Source organism: Oryzias latipes, chromosome 15 (genome assembly GCF_053564925.1).
Source record: "Oryzias latipes strain Hd-rR chromosome 15, Olatipes_Hd-rR_3.1".
NCBI lineage: Eukaryota > Metazoa > Chordata > Actinopteri > Beloniformes > Adrianichthyidae > Oryzias > Oryzias latipes.
In genome coordinates this window covers 21281662-21305761 of record NC_136251.1, presented here as the reverse complement: position 1 = coordinate 21305761, position 24100 = coordinate 21281662, and the positions used below count along the sequence as shown (strand labels likewise).

Sequence of the window (24100 nt, the reverse complement as noted above, 5' to 3'; positions counted from 1 at the left end):
CCCATTGAGTCTATTCACATCAAAACCTGAAACAAGTACGGAATAATGGCCAACGAAGGCAGTATGCTGATCGTCACAATAGGTTAAATAAAGCATCAGTTCAGAGAGAACGTCTTAAGGCCCGTACACACCGGGACGAATATTCGCCAGGCGTTATTCGCCAGCGTTTTTCGCCACGTTTTTTGTGTTCACACCCAGGCGATTTTCGCTGACGATGAGTGGAGTGAACATGCAATTTCATTCCCTGACATTAGATGGCGCTTAATGTAAAACAAAAATACTCCTGTACACAAGGTGGCGCTGCGCAACTTTACGCTTCTTAAAGTCGCTTTTCACTCAGAAGAAGAGAGCAAATATTTACACGCTTGTCAGAATCAAACAAAGAAAACATGAATATTTCAAGCACGAACCCGAGGCGTTTTTTTTTTTTGACGCTTTAACGCGTGGCGTTTTTTCGCGTCGGTGTGCACACTCTCGTTGGTGCCCTTTGTTTAGTCACGAGGCGTTAAACGTCGGCGAAAATCGCCGGCGAAATTCGTCCCGGTGTGAACGGGCCTTTACTGCTTGTTTTTGTCCAGATGATGAAGCAAAAGTTTGTTTTAAAGAAGCCAGGTCAATGATATAGAACATTTAGCCTATGGGACCAGAACTTCTTTTTAAGGTGTGCATTAACACTGAGGATTATCACTTCTTATACCATGGTCCAGGTGAATGCTCAATTCTGATTGGCTGCTGTGTGTGCATTAAAAAGTGATATACCACAGGATAACCGCAAGGCGAAAAAAGAAGTTCTGGTCACCTAGCCTAAATGTTCTGAATCCCTGCGCCGGCTTCTTTAAAACAACCTTTTGCTTCATCATCTAGATAAAAACAAGCGGTAAGAGGTGAACTTTCTCTCTGAACTGATGCTTTATTCAACCCATCGGAAAGATCAGCAGATATATATCGCTTTATATAGCCGAATCTTGACTGCAGCAGTGGTGCAGTCAATACGCAGAGTATTTTTTCGCCGCACCACGCAATGATCAAATAGTCCGCTTTTTGTGAGAAAAGTGATCCACATTGGGGAAAAAACAAGAATTAAGGACTAAAAACTGGTTACTATTTTTTTTTGTAAGTTACCATAGTATAAGCAGGTTAATGGCCTTCGAAGTATGCATTATTACTTTTTAACGCTTCGCATCGGACGGTTCAGGCTTCTACGGCGTGCGTTAAAAAGTGATAATGCTTACTTATTCGGCCATTAACCCTTACTTAATCCACACCCAGCAGCCAATCAGAATCGAATATTCACCTGGACCATGGTATAAGTCAGATTTAAATGAAAGGTTTAAACATGTGTCCTAAAAAGTTATTTTAATCATTAGAAATATATGTTGGAGCTAGTAGTGTGCATGCAGGTCTGGTTTCTATTTCAACTTTTTAAGCAGCATTCTGTCTGCACCTGCAGTATGCTATTTGTTCCACACAGGAGTGTTTCCCTAAATTATCCATTTGGTTAATGAAAGATGTGGCTAAAAAGCTATATTTTACAATCAGACAGCCACATCCAGATCTTTATGTTTCTGCACGGACGATGCACCTTAACTACTTCAAAGAGCACAGAGCAGGGCCTGCAAATCTTATTCAGGCATATTTGGCAAAAATGTTGAAGGACGACTCAGAAAAAAAGAACAGACAACAATGGAGAAATAGATCAAGGCCGGCAAAGGAAATGACAAAAGCTGTCAAAACGACAGGAGTATTTTAGATTGAAGAAACACGGTGCATTGTCTGCAATGCAAAGGAGACCTAGCATTTCACAACAGCACAGGATCAATGTTCAACCATATGAAAATAAATCTTCCTACAATTATACCTCAACTGATGCCAAGCAGTCTTAATGGTTATGCACTTAAAAAAAAAATTTGCGAATAAAACATCTTTAAAAAAGTATTTATGAAAAAAACTACTACCCCATTCTTTCAAGCTTTTTCTAAAATATTGAAGTAAGAGGTATACTTATTTTTAGCAAGTAATGCACAAATTTCACATTACTGTGTTATTTTTCAGTATAAGTTCACAGAGCAAATACAATTTCACCAATACCCAAAAATATTCTATTTTTTAAAGTACACAAATGTAAAAGAGGTTCCTTTTCTTTTAAATCACAAAAGTTGCTATTCTCCTGTGGCTTTATGCAAAATTTTCTATGCACCAAAACACGTAAACGACAGCTTATTAAAATCAATTTAACTAAACAACACTCATTTTTGGAGCTGTCTTATTTAAAATAAAATGCAAAAGTGTTGTGTGTTAGACACATCTGAAATGATTTTTGTGAATGCTTTGCAAGACGGCTTTATACCACAAAGTCATCTGCCATTTAGAAAAAATATATATTTTTAACCTGTTTGAGTAGAAAATCATTTCTTCGATGTTAAGTGTTGGACTGTATTTCATAAACTGCCAAGTAGTAAAGATTTTACCTTCAAAATTCAGCTGTGTCAGCAAGTTCAGTTTTAATAGAAAGTATTCTTCAGGATACATTTAATAAAAGCTGTAAAATGTTTCTTTTGATGTACTGAAGGGGAAGAGATTTGATTCAGAAAGAAAAATGTGCAAGTAATACTCGATTTCATTTGGAAAAGAAAGATTTAATAACCTATTACCTGCAGCTGTCAGAAGCTTCTGTTTGGTCTATTTCTGTTGTTTTTTATATATATATCTCGGATCATGTCACTTGAATGAGCTCTTAGGTTCCTCTGTATGATTTATGTAAGATGTCAATCTTCCTTTAAAGTACATCTATGCATGCATTTTAGAGTGACTTCATTTAGCATTCTCTTTGTTGAGAGTCCTTTGTTTCTGACACATTGAAGCACAGTTCAGTTCATCTGGTATAGTTTGAAAACAAAGAATACTAGAATATGTGTAGCAAATTACATATCATTTCATTTTTTTTAATTTTGTAAAATTTGAAAGCTTTTATAGTAATTGTAATTATGATAAGAGATTCAGACAACTTTATCTCATCCAGTTTTGCAGTGTTTTTTGCAGGAAACTCCAGTTAATGTGCATTTCTCACATGATAGGTCTACCGCTGTGTCACACATTGAATAGCCAAAAAAGCTAATATTGTTCTAATATACAGTGAAAGCTGAACCAGAAAGCAAAGTCATAAAGCTTTGTTCCAATACTCACCTATGGTCATGAGCTCTGGGTCATGACTGAAAGAATGAAGTCCTAAATACAAGCAGCCGAAATGAGTTCCCTTAGAGATGGGGTGAGAAGCTCGCTCACCTGGAGAGAGCTCAGAGTCGATCCGCTTAACCTCAACATTGAGAGGAGCCAGTTGAGATGGCTTAGGCATCTGGTCCGGATGTCTCCTAGACGTTCTCCTGGTGTTGCGGGCATTTCCCACTATGCGGAGGCCCCGGGGAAGACCCAGGACACGCTGGAGAGACTACGCCTCTCCACTGGCCTGGGAATGCCTTGGGGTCCCCCAAGAGGATCTGGAGCAAGTGGTCGGAGAAAGGGAAGTCTGGGCATCTCTGCTTAGACTACTGCCACCTTAACATATAAATTTGAGTGGAAGAAGGTGAACGGATGGATTTTAGATCCTTCCTTTTACACTAGTAATTGTAAACACAAATTCTTAAATCACCACACCAGCTTGACTTTTTTTCTAGTTTTTTCACTGTTTACTATACAAGTGTCATTATACGGAAACATAGTCTGTCATTCAAACTTAACCAATTTTCAGTTTACAGAAAAGACATTCAATAATTTCTGAAGTCCATGATTGGATTTTGAACAGCATTAATGAAACCTGAAGTGGGACAAGCATACTGTCTCAAATTCTCTTCCCCAACTCAACAGCAATCTGAAACTGGACAATTTGGCTGGACAAAGCCCATAATCTTACTCAAAAAATAGTTTTTTTGTTAAATGAAACCAGCTGTTTTACCTCCCAACCCTTCAAACTAACCAGCCTCCAGTGGTCATTTAAGGAACTGCAACTTTTGTTTGCCTTTAAATTCTGGAGCTGGTCTTCAGTGGCCAAAGAATTTACAGAAATGAGATTTGGTTTTTAGGTCATTTAAAGAGATATAGTGGGAAAGTAGTCATCCAAGCAGAACTCGTTTTTGTAAATGACTGATCCGGTGTTGATTTCTACTTTATGTCCTGTACATAGGCTAAGCACAAGGGCTGTTGACACTGCCCAGAAACTATGAGGGATCAACCCATTTTAGTCGACCCAAGGACATAATGTTTAGAAATACAAAAGTCACAGAAATCTTTAATTCCAACAGATTAGACAACAAAGAAACCTTCAACTTTTCATTTCAGGACACATGTTAAACATCTCAAAAATCTTACGTTTTCTCAAAAACGTTCTTTTTTTCAGACTTACATTAACTTTTGTAAATCATTTATGTTTCTGTCTTCAAGGAAAGAAAATTAGCTATCCCTGCATGTATGTTTCATGACAGTTCACTGCTCCATGTTGGAGCTACCATAGCCCAACGAGTAATATTTTAATTAGATGTGGTCTGAAAACACATTTTGCAACCTAGTTTTATTTGGACACTCCCTGGCTTTTCCTTGGAGTTGGTTAATGAACAGAAATGTATTAGCATGTGAGAATTTTAAATGAATTGAGAGATGTATGGTACAAGTCTGTCTTACTTTCTTTTTATAGCTTTTCCTTTTACAGAGCTCTAACCACAGCATGTGGGCTAAGTCCTGCTGCTCCATCAGTCTAACATGGCTTCCATGCACCACTTAAAAAAAACAAATTACCACCAGCACGTGCTGAAATGTTCCACTAAAATCTAGGTGGTCTCTTTTATGTCCTCTATAGCCTATTATGTAAAGTAAATAGATCCGACTCTAAACAACTTGACTTATTGTCAAATTAAATTCAGCAAGCAGAAAAAAAAACCCAACTATTTTTGAATTTTTAGGCGATTTGCCGCTATAGCTAAGACACCTTTATTATTGGAAATCTATGTTAATTTTGTCAGGAAGAAGAAGGGAAAATATAATTCAGGAAGTAGGAAATTCGATTTTGAAATGCCAGTTTTTGGTATAATGCGCATAATCATCTTACACTTGAAGTCTCATTCATTGTTCTCACATATTTTACCTCTAATCTCTTCTTAACCTTGCATTCTTAGGTTGAATAAAGGAATTAGAGGGAAGGGAGCTGTGATTGAAAACAAAGACTTTTTTTTAAAGGAAATACAGTACAAATGGAGAACCAAATATAAAAACTGGGAAGAACCTTTTCTTTTTTACATCTTTTAAATTAAGATTATTGTTGGGTAGTAAGGCAGAGGCTGCTCATGAACTGTGTGAGAGCATCTATTATTGATGCCGTGTCTGCACACAAAGTCCTCTGAGGCACAGCACATCTACTCACAGGAACTACAGTGAGCTTTTACTCTTCTTACCAGCATCATTCACAAATACTTTCAATACTTATTTGTCTTTCACTGGGTCTACCTTTTGGCACTGTGTTGATTGAGAATACTAATAATGACCCACTCTGATTAGAATTGTGTTTTTAGTGTTTTTAATATGTTCTTGTGGTATTTTGCAATGACGGAGAGCAGAGATAAAGAAAATTAAGATTGAAAAATGGCTTTCTGAGTATTTCTTTATTCTAATTGTTGGGAATCAGGACACAAAACCAAGATACAATGCCCCTTCTGCGCTCCATCCATGTACATTTTCCTTTACCTGGTCCGAGTTGGTATCACTCAAAACTGGACGGCTGGATAGCTCCAATATTGCCTGCCGTTTTTGTTGCACTTTTAATGTTAGGTTGGGTGTAAGCTAGCGGGAAAGCACGTAAACAGATAGATGATGGGAGGTGGAGGGGTTTGTTCCGTGCCAACAGCCCCACCCATAACTCAGAGGTGAAGTTTTAATTAACTCCTGCCGTTCTGCAGAAACTATGTCAGACAAAAACGGCATTATCACAATTAAAAGACCACTGGGAACGCTTTTGAAATATATCAAAAGATGACTGGGTCCATGTTCCGGACCCAGTCTTTGTGCTGTGTTATCTGTTGTCCAAGCTTATCTGATGATCTTTCCACAGGAAGCCATCCAGACAAGACAGAGCAGCTTGGGGACGAAACCAAACCGCAGCGCCATGAGACCACCATACCCCAGATTCTAAAGGGTAAAGAGCGCAGACCTCTGAGCATGCTCACATCAGGAGTAAGTATTAAGGCAACCACAAACTAGCACATTCGTGGTCTGATGGCTCAGACGGGAAAAAAGCTAATGCCAGTAGTTGCAGCCAAAAACTGTTATTTATGCTGTAAACATAGTGCCATCCCGTCCCTTTTTGCTTGTTTTCTGGCTGTCTTGATTCCTTCTGAAATCCCTTCTCGTGTGCTTAGTTTGTGCAGATTGCTTAGTTCTCAACGGGAATGTTTCTTCTCCTTCAGACTTTCTGTTTTTCCCTGTTTTGTTTGTTAAATATGATCTTACCCCTCAGGCAAGACACACTCTGTAATTATTGCTGAAAAAAAGGTATTTAGACTTTTTACATGCTACTGGTACACAACCGCGATTCAAACAAAAAAGCTTCTGAAGCTTAAAGGCAGTTGTTGCTTGTACATTTTTTGTGTGCATCACAGTTTAAGCAAAAATGTAAATAGACATACACACAATTAAACTAAAAAGAATTTCTGTTCCTTAAATTCTCTTTTAACAGAGGAAGTTTTTTCTGCAATTTGCAGCCAGAAAAAGTTTTAAATTTGGCACGGCTCTGCAGTTTTCTAACCGTTTTCCTTTTTCAGACAAAGAAAGTGCGTAGGTGTTTGAGAATTCCCTGAGCAATCAAACGTAGCTGGTGTGGGACACTCACCATCTGAGTAAGCTGTTTGTTTTTAAGCTGTGTTCTCCTCTCAAAGTCACTCCGAAAAAGGGCCAGTGGTGTTAATTACCCCAACATCAAAAACATGTCACGCAGGCGAGTGGGAAATGAAACTTTGAGCTTTATAGATTTAATTATACACCCATTTTCCACTACGTTAGACATGCTCTCCTATCAGCTACAGCTGACACAGGGGATTTTTATTTTGTTTAGAGGATACAAAAGTTTTACAGTGAGCTATCAACAAATTGACCCGTCTAAATTAAACCAACACCAGGGTCAGCTGCTGATTGTTTAAGGAAATTAAGGAAATCTCTCAGGAAAAAACAGATTTCTATCGTAAAGCTGCTTCTTATGTCGAAAGGTTATTAAAGAGCCACTGAACCTTCTTGTCAAATATTGACACTCTACGTCCAATTTGGCTTCTCGCACTTAAAGTTTTCTATCCTCTTTAGCCATCTGAACCATAAAAACTATAAGAGTGGTGAATTTTAAGGATGTTTGGAAATTGTTTAAACTTTAAGTGAAATGTGTCTTTCTGAAGTAATGCTTCCGAAGCTTTTATAATAATTTCATTATTTTTACACTAATCAAATTTTTCTCTGTTTTGAATTTAATTTGCTCCAAAAAAAGAAACTTTTTTTTGTAAATTTTCTACATCTAAACACCACTAATGTCATTACTATCATAAGCTACAGTGGTGCTTTGTTTATTGTGGAGTTACAATCTAAAAATTACGACGGAGTATTAGGGCCACCAAAAAAAAAAAATTAGAGCCACCAAAAAAAAAAAAAAAGTAAAATTACGAGATTTTATCTCGTAAATTTAGGAGATAAAAACTCGTAAATTTACGACTTTTTATCTCATAAATTTACGACTTAAAATCTCATAAATTTACGAGAAAAAAGTCGTAGATTAAGGAAAAAACACTGAAGTTGTCCGTTTATCGGAACCTAGCTTGAAGATGAAGTATGTGGAGCCTTTTGTGAAGCTTCATTTCCGGATTATTATAGGTTTAAAACAAAGAGATTCTGAACCTTTTGGTGACTCAAAATCAGATTATTTTCCGTGTAGCAGTCTTTCCAGGGTTCAGTAAAGCGGAGTTTAATATGTAAAATAAGGAGCTCAGAGACACGTTTGGGTGTAGAGGATCGCTGCAGCCTTTATTCTCCTTTTCATTCACATTTTCTGAAGTTCATTTGTCTCATTACGTCATGAACCTGTCATCCCAACACCAATGCGGAAGTAAACAGTGTTACAAACGCCCCCTCCTGCAGATGAAATGTCCCGTTTCAGCATAAAACAATAAAGAGGAATGAAAATAGTGTTTTATATTAGCTTTGGAACGTTGAAAATGCCAAAAAAGTGCTCCTCCTTTTGTATGACGGAAGCGTCACACAGACGTAGAGTCTTGTTTTTGGTGGAGAAACAGGATTCAAGCGAACAGCTGCAGGGACACCGACGATGGCTTCATCGGGCTGCAGAGATCCTGCAAACCAACCATCAATAAATAAAACTTTAATGAATCGTAAATCAAACAAATGACCTTCCAGACATTTGGAACGTTATCAATAAACATTCAGCTCACCTGTTCAACAAAGTTTAGTCGGTCTGCTCTGCTGCTGCACGGCGTTCACCTGCTGCTCTGCATGCTAACTTCCACTGTAATATCCTAAAATTACGACTTTTTTTCTCCTAAATTTACGAGTTTTTATCTCCTAAATTTACGAGATAAAATCTCGTAATTTTACTTTTTTTTTTTTTGGTGGCTCTAATTTTTTTTTTTTTTGGTGGCCCTTATACTCCGTCGTAAAAAATGACCTACGATAAAAGAAAAGAAATTTTCATAGTTCAAACATTCAGAAAAAAATATGTTCAGTATTAAATAGAAAAAAAATCTGATAGCAATCGTAGATTTATGTAAATTTGGCAAACTTAATGCATTCTGTACTGGAGACACAGCACAGAGGAGTTTGATTGATTATGGTCAACCAATCAGGAAACAGAACACAACTGTCTATTGAAGAAATAGTTGTAGAGCAGAAAGGTAGATGTTGTCTGTGTTTGACACAACTCTCTGCATATAAAATATATTTGTGGTAGAAATTGAAAATTGTAGGATGCTAAGGTTTTCTTCCTGTTCCTCCTGCGGCATTGTGTGTTTCCATGTCCTTCCTTGTGGGCAACAGGGAAGTAACCCTCAAATCCTATCCCACAGGCAGGATGTGTGACATCCAGGGCACCCCTCTCATCACTCCTCATATCTTTGTGTCCCACAGATTTACCCTGCCTCACTCCAGTTGGAGGTAGTTGCTGAGAATCAAGTCTTGGTCCTGTTACTGGAAAAAAATGAGTGAGTTTGGATGCATTCTGATTCTATCTCCATGCTTGTCATCAAACCTGGGACAGCGGTATCTGGATACTTATTATGCTCTCACACAGAGAGGCAGCCATAAATCACCTGAATTTAGTTACACATGCAGGTTCGGAATATCATGTCGTTTATTCAAGGAGGGAGGAAAAATACAGCCTCTTGTGACTGAACTATTTTATAGTTTATTCTCTGTGAAAAGCCAAAAAATGAAAGCTAACAAAGAATAAAACTCAAGGGAGCCCTGAAGACTTCTCTGCTTTCCCCTCTGTTCACACATCTCTCTTCTCCACACTGTGGACAATAACACAGTGAACTCTGGAAGGAGGGGATTGTGTGGAGTTCAAAAGTGTTTACAAACGCTTGCGTGGAAAGACTGTGTCACAGAGAGGCACAAAAGGCAACACAGATATTTAGAATTTCTGTAGAAAATCTATTTCACAAGAATGTTGGCGTCAGTGGCTGAAGTCTGGCCTCTGGTGTTTCATATGCAGAGTCGGGGAAGACGTAATATTTTCCTCTACTGCTTTGGGATGCAGATAATGATGCCGAATTTATAGACCTCTGGTAAGATTCAGCCACTGACTAGACATACAGTTCGCATATAAATTTGAGAGCAAGAAAATATAGCTAAATGTTACAATTTAGAACTTACAGTTTGAAGACTTTAACAACACAACAAAGTACATTAAAGTCCCACTCCAAGCATCTTTTGAGTGTTCCCTGTGGTCTTTTAATTATGATTATGTCATTTTTGGCTAAAATAAAAAAAAAACTGTCGTTTTCTAGCTCATAGTTTCTACTGAGTGTAGTTCATTAGAATTCCACCTCTGAGTTTTGGACAGGACCATTGACACAGACTAAGCCTGTCCCCACTTCCCATCATCTGTTTGTTTACACGCTAGCTTACAACGCCCCATACCCCCAACCTAACATTATCAGTGCAATGAAAATGGGGAGCAATATATGAGCCAACCAGTCGTACAGTTTTGATCCAAATGCCAGCTCAGACGAGGGAAACAAAGACTTGCATGGATCTATTTGTCTGAAAGTGGATGCATCAGTTACTTGATCAGTTACTTGGTTTATCAGCTTGTTACTTGCCATTGTAAGATCCACGTAACACCTCCAAGCTTTTTCCAACAGCCTTTTTTTGTCCACCCTGATTCATGATTTGAATAAAGATATACTCAGAAATCCAATTTTAGCTTAAATTTTCTTTATGTCTTCTATCATCACAAGAACATGTTAAAAACGCCTAAAACAGAATTTTCATCTGAATGGATCTTCAAATACCTTCTTATTTTAGGCACTTTACTGCACACCTGGTGTTTATATTTCTCTAGTGACTATACTTATTGTTCTATAACTCAACACTTTTTAGGATACTTATTCATTCCTATCATGAACTCAGTCTGGACTAATATATCCTTTGTTCTTCATGTGACTGAGTTCAGCTGTGAGTCACTCCTGGCCCTGAAGCATTCTGCCGGTCACATTCACTCTGTTTCCTGTCAGGCCAGACATGTGTCCTCTGATATTGCTTGGGATGCCAACGTAGCACAGGTGGTCTCTGACCTCTATCAGGGCTCTAGAGTGTGACCAATTTGGTCGCACATGCAACCTGATTTCTCAGTGGTGAAACCAATATAAATTTTAGATTGAACCAGTGCTCCCGGCCATATGAGTTGTAAAGAATAGACATCTCTTCGACTCTAAAAGTACCCTTGTGGTTCAACAACACACACATACTTAGCCCATACTGTGGTTGACACCAGTCAGAGATGGTGAAAGATGCTAGCCCACCTCTGATTGGCCGAAACTTCTGCATGTGTGTACAGGCTTGGGTTCGTTTGCAAATCTGCGGTCGGAAGGAGGTGAGCTAGCTGTGTCTGATAAACAAAGTGGATTTGTCATATAATGAGATCAGATTCAAAGAAAGATTGACAACTATCTGCAAAGAATACCCAGGCTTGATCAAACAAAAAACTTCTTTTTACTTCTTGCACAGCGGCTCAGACTCATGGAGCTGTGATTAGAAACTAATATAACCAGTCAGAGCAGGTACCCAGAAACCACCATGGCACAGTCCAGAGTCATCTGCACTGTGGCCAAACCAGTCCATTGTGGTTCTATTTTTTTCAGCAGGCCAATAGTTGTAAGCAGCAGATTATCCAAAATTGGTGGTTTTGTACGATCCCAAATGTAGTTTGAATAGCACCAAACAGTGTGCCAATAAAGCTCTGTTAGTGGTTCTGAACACGCCTTTACATTCAATGATAAATTAAATATACAATTAAATAAAAGGTGCCGCTTAGCAAGCGCAAGACGACTGTTTGCTTTAATTAATGTGAGGACAAAATGAGCGCTTATTTTATGGAAATGTAGTCATTTCCTTTTAAACATTAAAAAAAAAACGGATGCACTTAAATGTTTTCAGAACAACCCCCTTTTTTCTTCCCTCAAATGAATATTATTTTTCTTTTTGCAAAAAACAGAAATTAATTGAAGCGAGAAAGATAGATGGTTTCTAATAATATAACAACCAGACCATATTATTCCATTTACAAACATTTCTGGTTTTGACAGCACAAAGAGAGGATGTTGGGGGGGATTGAAGCACATGCGAACCCAGTCTGAGGCACTGGAAAATGTAATGTGAATTCTCTTTTTGCCTTTTTTACTGCAATTATATGATACATAACTGTTTTTTTACTTGTAACATATTAGAGTGAGGGAAGAGGATAGAAAAAGAGAAATAATTATAGAAAAAAAAGCACTGAGATGCTGGGGGGTGAAATACTAAAATGACTTCTGGTGTGTAGTCTACATGTCCAAGCGAGTGGCTTGGCCAGTTTCTCTGCTCAGACACAGTAAAGCTCACAATATAATGACTGTGGGAAGATGATGGACGTCAGTTTAGCATTTGTGACTGGTTCTTGGGCATTTTGAGATAAAAAACAGAAAAAGCTCAATGCTTCAATAAAACGCCCTGCCCGAGTGTTCCCTGTCCTTTTCAGCAGCAAATGGGCAACAAACAAAAAGTGATCTTGTATAACTGTGCTGTTAAATGCTATGTGGTTGAAAATGTGGGTGCACAAAACTTGTAGAATTCAAGTCGAGCCCTGACTCTGTTACTAGATTAAATGTAAAATTACAAAAAAATGTTCCTCAATTTTAGATTTAAATATATATTCTGAATTTACATTTTCTTTCAAATAAGTTCATGACTGTAAAATTATTTCACCAGTAGCAAACTATATGACATCTGTTATAACTTTAGGAGACGTTAGCGAGGGTGGGTGCACCATCTGTGCATTGGAGGAATACAACCCCATAGAAATAAAATCATTTTTACTGCATCCCCTACGGTGAAAATAATCAAAACCCAACAAAACCAAATAAAAGCTTATATAAATGTAATTTTTGTGTTAATAATAATAAATTAATATATCATTTCATGATACTGTATAAATAAAATGTGAATGCTGAATTTCACAAGATGTAATACTAGAATATTTATTACAGAAATCATACTACAGCAAAATGTGCTTAGTAGCTTTAAATATTTTACAATTAATTACATCAATAAAATAACCATTTTGGTGAAATGGATATGTTTAAAACAAGGCAACAAAGGAAAACGAAGACCTTTTCCTTGTGTCTTTTTAAAGTCCTGGCTAAATATTGAGGACTTTTTTTTTTAACCTTTTTATAATAGTTCTCATCATATATTCTTTTGTTCTGAGTTGAAGTGTTGAATATTCAAAGACAGCCTGACTGACTGACATGCAAACAATTGTGAGCATTTGCAGCTTTGAAGCATAGCGTTGATTAATGACACAGTTGGCCAGATTGAAATGATTGATGATGGTCACATGGGAGATTCCACATTAGTCTTGATGAAATACTTTAATAATGCTGAGAAGACTCCTCTATGCATTACTGTGCGTGGGTTTCAGGTTAAATGTAAGAAAGGTCTGGCCCACTTAAATCTCTTCATGATGGATGTCGCTAATTTGCCATATACCATAATATCCAGAACTCTCCTTAGATTGGCATCATCTGGAACAGAAAAAAACATTGACGTTTTTTTTAATATAATTTGAAATCAATTTAGGCATGAAGAGATTAATAAATATTTAAATTATATAATGATCAATAAAATACAAGTATAATTAACTTTTATTATTTGTTTACTGTTTTTAGTTGCTTAATTTCTGAGTATGTTCAGCGTAGTAGTTGGTACATCTAAATATCTACTAAATTTGATCGGCCTTTGGGGCTAATTTTATATTGTGTCTATAGATATTTATGTATTTGGACAGTGTAAGGATGAGGAAGCTACAAATGTTTAATGATTAGAATCAACTTTAAATTCTCTTCTGCAGTTCTGTGGACTTTTATGAGTTCATGGCTTTTTTTCCCCACCAAAGCGTCAGTGAATATGAGATTTGTAGCTTATCATCATCCTAAAAAAGCAAGAGACGACACAAAGTTCCATTCTCACTTTCATTTGATAACATTTAAAAGTGTCGGACAACTGGAAATATTTTACAGTTATTTTTAGCGCTTCTTTATTGGGGGGGAAAAACGATGAAAATTGCTTTTAGCTCTGAAGCTCAGTCATACTGGAAGAGCCATGTTTTTGTGTATCCAGAGTATTGCTGGCCTTTCATGTATTCTGAATATTAGATTTTTGGCCATAAAAGCTAATTAAAGAAAGAGGCTGGGGGCCTCGTAGCAGCTAGTCATAACTTTGAAAATTAAAAAGACCAGTAGTAACAACCCACAAAAAAGCATTGGTTTTAGTTGGATTTAAAAAAAAATCAAATATATATATTCAAGATCCTGGATTACTTTTATTCCCCCTCTTCAGTTTATAGAAACTGTTATTTAACGTAGTGGTGGATTATATGTGGATTTTAGATTTACTATTTCTTTCTATATCTTTCCCAAAAGATATCTTGTCTTCGCGCCATGCTCACAATCCATTTTGAAGCTGGTAATTTCATTCAACTGCCACATAGCCATCACACAATCTTGAACCCTGCCAGAGTCGTAAAAGGGGGATTTCTGGACATCAGGCTTCTGTTCTAGTGCCAATATGAGCATTTGATGCAAAAATTCTTTTGGATTCCAAAATAATTTGCTTTATTTCTTACATTCGTTTCATGGATTATGAGACAAAACAACGAAGCGCACAGCTGCGTTTATATTTATTGTTTTTTCTATTTTGTCTTTTATTACATATGTTGCATAGAGTGTTGATTAAAAAGTATTTCAGAAAAATATATAAATAGATAAACCACTCAGCATAAGGAGTTTCTTTTGTCGTCCACACGAGAAGCACTTCACTGCAATGTCTGATCCAATTGTTCTAAGTTTGATCTAGAAAACAATCTCAAAGAGTTTAAATTTAAGACAAAATGTGCTGTCTCAAACAATTTGAGACATTGTTACAAAATCAGTGATTATATATGATTTGTCAATTTAAAATGTGTGGTTCCATTAACTGGGTTTTAGAAGCAACCAACTAGGTTGTTTACTCAATAAAAAATATAGATGTATGCAAAACCATTTTGGGTAACTCTCTTAAAAAATGCTCATGGCCAAGTTTGACTGTCTAAAGCCCACATAGAAGAATCCATCCATTCATACATCCACACATTCATTCAGCAGTGTTTGCACATATGCTCAGACCTTTCTCAGAAAGTGTTCAGTACATTTAAATTTGCAAATTTGTTGTTTTTCTTGTGCACCAAACATTAAGGGAGCATTGATCAACTGCGTATTTCATTCTATTACGAGGACTGGAAATAGAAAAGTCTTTAGTTTAGCTTTGTTAAATGAACCAAAGCAAAAAGCAAAGAAAAAAATAAATAAAACTGGAGGTTATTTCCACTCTTTCAATACTATTTGCTCTTTAAGTAATTTCTAAAACATATATTTTGTTTTTTCAGTTGAATCTACCTTCCTCTTTTGTGATGACATTGTAGTTTAAGGTTTACTCTAATCATATTTTACTTCCTGGCATCTTCAACTAGTGACATTATGAGTTTTGTAAGGAAAACACGCCCTTGGGGAATGATGCCAAATCTTGAATGACTGTATTGCAGAGACATGTAGACTCAGCTGCCGGGTACAGATTAGGGAGAGAACAGTGACATCTGTGAAAATGAACTTTTACCTTGTTGCATGAGTTTTAAAAACAGTGGAGTGAGTCTACAGATGTCGATGATTCATAATAGCCGTGTCTAACCTGGCTATCATTTGTCTGCATCAGCAGGAAATGTCCCGGAGAGTGTAAGAGTGATTAGATTATCTTGCAGTATATAGACAGATTACTCAAGATAATAAAATGGATGTGTGGTCTTTACATTATCATGGACTTCAATGCATTTATCCATGACAGCGCCTGCACTGTTTAGTGAATCAGAATGCACCACAGTATCAAGTTCCCTTTTGCACCTCCCATAATCTTTAGTTTTATTCTAAAACGGTTCGTGTGATATAATCTTTCTAAAAGATTAATTTAGGTTTAATCTGCAGATTCTTCTGGACTACACAGCTGAGAAGCTAAAAAAATCTGATTGGTGTCCCGTAGTTGCATTCTGAATGACATGTGTTCATGTAGGTAATCTAAGATGCAGATTACAAGGATTAAAGATGTTACTGTTGATGCCCAAGAGCCAAAAGTAAAGATCTCGCCGACATCGCCATGTTGGAACCAGAAATAGTCAGTAAACAGGGATACGTCCAATTCAGTCTGAAAGTGTATTCAGGCGCATTTTGTTTGCTTAAAGTGAACCTGAGTCTGTTTCCTCCGAAAATCGAGAACAAATTTTCAATCTGAATAGACCCAAGCGGACCCTGGTCCAGGACCAGGAACTGCTCTCGGACCCATCTTTCCAGGTGGTCTCGGTTTGTTTCCTATCGGACTAAGCTCTGGTTCGCTCTACGTTTTCTCAGTCTGAATAGGCTTGAAGTTGGGCGAATTCCCTCCATCTGCTATACGGTGTCGGGGGGGTTTTGGCTATTGCTACCGCTTCAGCGGGGGTCTTGGTGTGGGAACGGCCGGGCACTCTGCCTCTTTTTACATTCCATCATCCACCTCAGCAGAACATAAAGACCCACCTGGGCTCACCCTGGACAAATAGTTTTGTGTGACAGAATGAAATGCTTGACATGTGTTGGTTTGTATGCATATGTGTGTTTATATTCTCAATGAATTGCACTGCAGAAAAATTATCATGTAAAAAACTAGCATTAGCAAGAATGTTAAAACAATAGTAACAAGATCAAGAATGATTATTCTGACACATATAAGCTGAGTAATAGCTGTTTATTTCTCAATAAAAGTCTATGGGATCTCGGCTTTTGAGACCAGCGGGTACTTCCTGTATGGAATGCGAAGGCGGGGGTTACTCAGTACAGTTCTCATATACAGTCATTTATATCAACTAAAAACATACAACATAGAACACAACTGTGTGAGCATGTATGGAGATTTCTACTCATTATGGCAACAAGCCTCATCGACAAACTGCAGTTTCTCACCAGACAGTGCATGTGACTGCAACGTAAATCTCTGAGTGCACACAATAAAAACTGTACTTTTAATTTCAAATTTGGGGGCTGTCGTTGGATTTTGCCGCTTCAAAATCAGACAACTGAACAATAACTGGGTCTTTTGTTTTAAACATTAGCGTGCTGGAGATGCTCAAAGAGTTGTGACTTGTCTAAAAGCACTTTCAGCACCTGCAGTCTGTCCAATAATTGACATCTGCTATAGAGAACCCAGCAGCCATGACTTCAGTTACGCTGCATCGGCATTGGTGACAGATTGCTCACCCTGATCGTTATGTTAAACTGACACATCAGTGCCAAATGAAAGTTTCCCTCACCACCATATTTGCAGGGTAATGGGCTGGGGAATGACAGATTGTATGCTATTATCTTTTTGGAAAATCAGTGCATCATCCATGAAAGTGTAGAGAGAGAGTTTAATGACTCTGGACAGCTTTTTAAGAGGAGAAAAAGATTGAGTTATGTGTTCTGGGACTAAAAAAAAACAGTCTGTAACATATGCAGTTAGTGGGATCCGCTGTGTGCACAACCTATATGGCAGTATAGGCTCAGTTGCAGCACAGCTGTAGTATGAAGTCCATCTGTCAACGTTTGAGTTTTTTCGTTTTAAAGAAGCAAAAGTCCAACGTTGATTAATGTGAAGGTAAGGAACTGGAACTGATGCTTGATGTTCTTTTTTTTTCTTCTCAAGACACAGCAGGAACTCAAGAAAATAAAAAAAAGACAATCTAAATGTCTTCTTTGCTCAGCCCCTAATTGCATATTTTGCCAGTAGGCAGAAACCACAGCTATACAATGAGGTTGCCCAGGGGATCCACTATAGATTAATTGGACAGATAGGAACTCATTGATATTAACATGTGTGCATTTGTTTACTGTTTTCAGTGAATAACAATGGGCCACCTCCATTGAAGAGCCTTGGTCCCCTCATTAGAACTGACATTGATGAGAATACTAAAGTATAACAGGAAACTCATTCATTGCTAGCATATAAACTACTTCCATGCGTTGTTAGGAGTTCCCGCTTTCAAAAATTCAATCAATCAATCAATCAGTTTATTTATATAACAGAATGAAAAATAATCTCAGTTGACCAAAGTGCTGCACAGGCTAAAAACCATTAAATACTCAAAAACAAAGAAAAATCACACCCCACCTTAAAAAAAACATAATAGTGAAAAACTATTAAAGATATAAATAAATATATATTTAAATAATTTATTTCTTTAACAAAAAAATTAAGGTGGAGAGTCAGGAAGTTGAGCTCTGGTGTTTTGCTAAACACCTGCATTCTTCCTATCATAAAGATCAGCCTGTACCTGAAAAAACACAGCCTTTTGTCAGGTTTACATGTGTGGAAAGAGACAGAAAAGGCATGGTGTTCAGTCAGATTTTTATGACAGCAGTAACGGTGCTGATAGGCAGGTTTTCAGCACCAACAATAGCGATTACATTACATTATAAAGGGTTAATTACTCTGATGTTGCCTGCAATGCATATTGAAAGTGGAGTCCTATTATTTGGTGCTGCAGCAATATTCTGTGCTCCATTGTTTGGGGTGATAGAGAGTGTGTGTATTTCATCCTTGGCCCCATATTTTTGCATCAACAGCATTCTCATGTTTTGCTGTGTAAGCCATGGGACATTAATTAATAAGCTGCCTCGTTGGGGCAGCATATGGTGAGGACTCGAGCTAATTTTGATGAACAAGATGAACAGGTTGAGTCTGCGGTCCCGTTAGTGACCATATGCAGGAAGGAGTGGTGGAAGAACATGGCCTTGCTTACCCTTACTGCATTTCTTATGAGCTCATTTTCTCTCGAACTAATTCGATTACGTTTTCCCCTTCAAAGGGGAGCTGGGGAATATGACATAATGCTCTTTGTACAGTTCTGAGGGAAAATATGTTTGGTGTGGGAATCGTTTGATGGTGTTAAATATTCTGGATGTCCCGGCCAACAGCTATAAACCTGCTCACGCTTTAACTGCTCTGCTGTGCCACTCTGTTTTTTTTATGCTGACGCTGCAGTGCAAATTGCAATGTTTCACACTCAAAACAAAGTGTGCTTTTATTTTGAGAGTAAATAAAATTGAGGTTTTGAAACCCCGGCATGTTTAATCCTTACTCTGCAGCCACAGCTTTTTATTTTAATCAAAACTCTTTTGACAATTCCTGGGGGAAAAAAAAAAACTGTCCCTTTGACAATAATAATGTAGTTTGTAACATAAAAGAGAAAAAAAAATGAAGTTGAAGTTATCAGAGAAAAACACAAAAGTAGAGAAACAGACTCAGTAATTTAAATGTATGTATTTCTACATTATCACAGGGTTTTAACAACAAGAAAAGGCATCGATAATAAAGCAGGTATTGTTCCAATTCTCAAATCTCTGAAGGATCTTTTTCATTTAAATGTAAAGATTATTCCAAGAAGTTCTCAATCTTTCCAAAGATGGACTTTTAAGAAGATTCACCCCAAGGTGTTTGGTGTTTAGAAAAGAAAGCGCTGTGATTTATCTACCAGTACATAGATCTATCTAAATAGATCCCTCACTCTGTTTTTTAATGTATGTAGACATACATATTTTCTAGAGACAGATGCTGTCTGCATCCCCCGAGCCACTCACTTGCTTCCGTTTCTGAATAGAAAAAGGTTTAAATCACTTTACTGTCAGATTCAATCTCTCCCCTGTTTCACTTCCTGTCAAACTCCAACTCTTATGTTCTGAAACATTTCTGAAATGTTGGGTCAACAAGCAAACATTCTTTTTAATGACTTTCTGTGACATAACTTTGACTTTTTTGTTAAAATGGTTAAAAATTCTCAGACATTTTGGAGTTTCACTTACTTTCATCACTAAATATGAGGACCACTTCAGTATTACTTGCAATATATTTATTGTGCTTTAAATACATTTGGATTTAATGTTACTATAATTGCTTAATTGAACTTCACTGCTTCTTTCTCCACTGGTCTCACCTTCCTTCTGTCTTCTCAGTTTCCCTTGGTTTGCCGCCTTCATGCCCCTCAGTGCACCCACCACAGCCATGCATACGCTAAAGAGACACTAAGCTGTATGCAAATCAATTTGGAATGCAGCTGAATGCTGTAATGGAATTATGCTTGTCAGTCACACCTCCTTAGATACTCTTCTCTCATTCTCCTTCAGTAAAAACGAGTCTTCTTTAGAGTTTTGCTTATGCTGCCATCACAGTCATAGGAGGGCTTTGGGATGGGCTTGTTTTGAGAGAAAGATTAAATAAAATCTCCAAACTTGAGTGGCGTTCAAAGCCAGCAGGGAGCCTAGAGCCATATGCCTCCTCAAATGGGTTCACGTGCAAGGTGTTGTGTGTAAAAGTGAATTATTCCATGAGGTGTAACGTCACATATGTATAAATATGTTTGGATGCCTGGGAAGGAAATGATATACAAATGGTAGGGGGGATGTACACCGGGTTGGATTTGTTCTTTTCAAGCAGAGCTCATCAAAGCTTGCTTTTGGTTCACTTCCATCTGCTGTAATTTTAGATATTACAAAAGGTCATGTGTGTCTTATTTTAAGGAGTCTTATCCATGTGTATTTGATGCAGTAGAGAGAGGATGAAGGATTCTCCGTGCTCCACAATAATGACTTTTTCATTTTCGTCTTTGCTTGGAGGGTCCCTGCATTGTGCGGCTCATATCTGGGCTACACATTCATTGATTTCTGTATAGGAAACATTATATTTCAGAAATCCACTTATGTCAACAGATGGAAGGTGAACAGGAAGAAATGCTACCCTGATGTGGGATAAGTTTTTATGTGAAACATGTGTGGGTGACTTGATTTAGATTTACTGGAAGTCTTCTCTTCCAAATAGTGAATCATAGACCTAATTATGTTCAAACAATATAAGCATGAGGAGAGTTCTTGGCTCGAAAGATGTGTGAGGAAAGTGATTCATATAGCTTTTAAGAAACAATCAATAATTCATGCTCTGAATTCAGTTCCAGAGAAGTTAAATTAACTCAGAGGAGTAGTGTGTGTGTGTGTGTTTGTGTGGGTGTGTGTGTGTGTGTGTGTGTGTGTGTGTGTGTGTGTGTGTGTGTGTGTGAAACGCGAATATAAATAATGACAGATTATTTTATAAGACAAATAACTGGATTTTCTGCATCCCAGAGGTGCAGGTAATGAATCTGTCATTCATCATTATTAATCTGGGCAACTATTAGTAAATGTTTAATGAGATGTTAGATTGTGTAGACGGCTCCAGGACCTTATGGGGATGCCACAATGAAGTGACTTGGTAGTAATTTGGCGTGAAGCTCTACGCTGATTCCACTTAATAACATAACCAGACTGTGATCTCACTTAGAATCAAACCCACAACTTGCTGAAAACATACTTCAGGCAGTGTCCACAAATCCCCTGTCAACTGTTAAATTAGACCCTATAAAAAAACGAAAACACACACTCAGGAAAAACACGTTCTGCTAAGAAAGTGAACAAAAAGTTATAAATTTGACAAAAACTATGTAGCAAAAATCTATGAAAAGGAAGTGATTATTTATGTAGTTTATCAATGTCTCTTGTTGAGTTGATAATGGTTCAGGGGCACATCAATTCACAGTACTTTTTCCTGTTGTCATGCTCATCAACAAAACAAATCACACAATGCGATTTCAGAAAAAGTGTCAAAACAAAATGGTAAATATTTCGTCAAAAGATAGAAAAATCGAGAAAAGCAACAATTTCTAAATAGAAATTAAAGGGCAACCATGTCTACAAAGATTGAGCATTGGTTTTCTTATCTTTTTTTAACATGGTTGCTCTTTAATTTCTATTTAGAAATCTTATCTTATAAACACGGTTGTGTTTGTATACAAAGAAAATATGTGCACCAAGCAGCCTTGGTATGGTAGTAACTATACCTTTTTTCTGTAATGTACATTAATTAAAACATAAATTTATAATTATTTTTCCTGTAATTTTAAAGAAACTTGAACATAAAAAAAGCTTAACAATCAAAATGCATCCACATTGCTTAAAATGGGAATAAAGCTAATTAGAATAAATGGGCATTTTACTATAAAATGGGAACAACTGCTTTTAAGGTCTTCATCCTTTACAGATTTAACATTTATATGGGTTATGTTAGCATAAACAGTCATGCCTCAAGGCGTTCTATAAAAGCTATTTAGCAGTAACAGCCTTGATATGAGCTGACAGTTTGAGGCTGAAACCATAATTTCCTTCATGTGTAACAAAAAAAAAAAGACAAGACAATTTCTGAGCATCCGTCAGCAGCTGAGCACTTTGGTTCCATTCATAAATTCCACCACCTGCACCTTGTAAAACGCCTGAGGAAATTTCAAAAGACTACTTTGAGAGTTCACGCAGAGCTTGGGGAGGGGGGTTTGTAACCCCCTTCCATGCAGCTTTGTCAGTTAAAGTTGTAACAGAATGACAAAATTAAATATGATGGTGAGTCATTGTCCAAAAAGAAAATATACATTTAATATTCAGAAAGAAGTTGCAACCATACTTGAGGTTCATTCCAAATATTGAAATTTGTCTTGATCCAGAAAAAAATAAAGTCAACCAGTTTAAAACTCATGACAACAAGCAGAAAAAATGTCTTCCTAAATGTATTTTTCTTGCATTAATGCGTTTTGGCAATATATCTTATGCCATTAAAAAGCCTGCTTGCTCTCCTTTCAAATAGAGCTGCTTTTGTGGAATGAGCAGCAAAGCTGAGCATGTGGGTTGCACCCATAACAAATTTGTCACACCTTCTTTGTCGATGCCACGCAGCTTTTTTTTTGTTGTTGAGTTGACTTCTGTTTTGAGCTGCTGTGCTGGCAATCAGAAGTCTGCACCTGTGAGTCTGGACCTCATAAATCCAGATTCTGGCTTTGATGGTTTTATTGTATAATTCAATTTTCTTAAAAATATGTTTTTGGTGGAGGCAGTTTGAGACAAAAAAAATGACAAGGCTTTTTATCATTCATTGAAACAGTTTCAATGCAGAGACATATTTAGATAAATTCTGCTAACAGTAAATGGTAAAATGGTAAATGGCGTATACTCATAAGGCGCTTCCTACCTTCTTTCGAAGGCCCAAAGCGCCTTACATCCACAGTCCCATTCACCCATTCACACACACATTCATACACTGGTGGCGGCTCCGCTGCCGAACACTGGCGCCAACCTCCCACCAGAGGCAAGGTGGGTTTAAGTGTCTTGCCCAAGGACACTTCGACACATTGGCGTGCAAGGTGGGAATCGGATCTGCAATCTTACGATCATGGGTCGCCCACCCTACCGCTGCACCACGGCCAACCAGTGGTAATTCCTTAGCTTTAAAGTTTAGAACGTAAACTGTACTTTCAAATCCTCGGAGCAGTGGGAGTTAAGACTATCCCCAAAATTAGGAAGTTGATCTTATTCCAACCCTGTCGAACACTTGTGTGATCAGGTTGGAAAAGTCATTTTTAAGAGTCATTTAAAAACACTTTGGTTGCCTTAAGAACAAGCAAAAACCTTTTTTATTCCAACATTGAAGCTCCATTAAAAATGTCTTTGCTTAGTAATCAATGGGGTTGTTACAGAAATTGTTCAACTTTACAACCAAATAAACCCACTTTTAAGTTGTTGAAAACAACCCAATTTGTCCTTTTTCTGTTTAGGTTTTATTAGGACGACGACACTGTCTGTAGATTTTTATGAAGATAATAAAGCAGAAGACAACAAGGAAAGTTACCACACTTGTAGATGACTAAATCCATGTACGTCTTTGTTTTTCTCATCTGGGCTTGCTCAAAACAGCTCCGATATTGCTCGCCATTTTTGCTACACCCATAATGTTAGGTTGGGGTTGTGAGGGACTGAAAGCTAGCAGGAGAGAGTGTAGACAAAGGGATGATGGGAAAGGAGTAAGGGCTAACTCTGTGCTAACACTCCCGCCTACAACTGGTTCAGCCACAACAAATTTCAATTGACTCATGCTGCTCTGCGGAAACTGTGACCAAGAAAACAGGTTTTTGATTTTTGGCTTTAAAATGGCATATCATGATTAAAAGACCATTGGGAACTATTTTTAAATGGATCAAAAGACAATTGGAGTGGGTCTTTAAGACTGTGTATCATTCTTCAAAATAAAGCTAAGGCTCCTTTTCACCAATATTTTTTTTAAACTTAAGTCATTATGTGCAATAAGTTAAAGTTAAAGTTCAAACAAGTTCTCTCCAATCTACCAAAAATGTATAAAAAAATAAGTTATT

General features: G+C 37.3%; 1 protein-coding gene across 7 annotated transcripts in view; it reads left to right on the top strand.

Moving 5' to 3' along the window:
• The window catches only part of adam12b (ADAM metallopeptidase domain 12b), an 83166-nt gene that overhangs the window by 9656 nt on the left and 49410 nt on the right, over nucleotides 1–24100 (top strand). For 4 of the 7 annotated variants that reach the window (XM_078932470.1, XM_023963430.2, XM_023963431.2 and 1 more), the window contains 2 exons: nucleotides 6092–6213; nucleotides 9157–9230. In XM_078932470.1, the coding sequence (XP_078788596.1) occupies nucleotides 6092–6213; nucleotides 9157–9230 (196 nt within the window). Of the gene's footprint in view, nucleotides 1–6091; nucleotides 6214–6800; nucleotides 6876–9156; nucleotides 9231–24100 lie in introns of all 7 variants that reach the window. The other 3 variants (XM_078932474.1, XM_078932472.1, XM_078932473.1) reach the window with 2 other exon arrangements.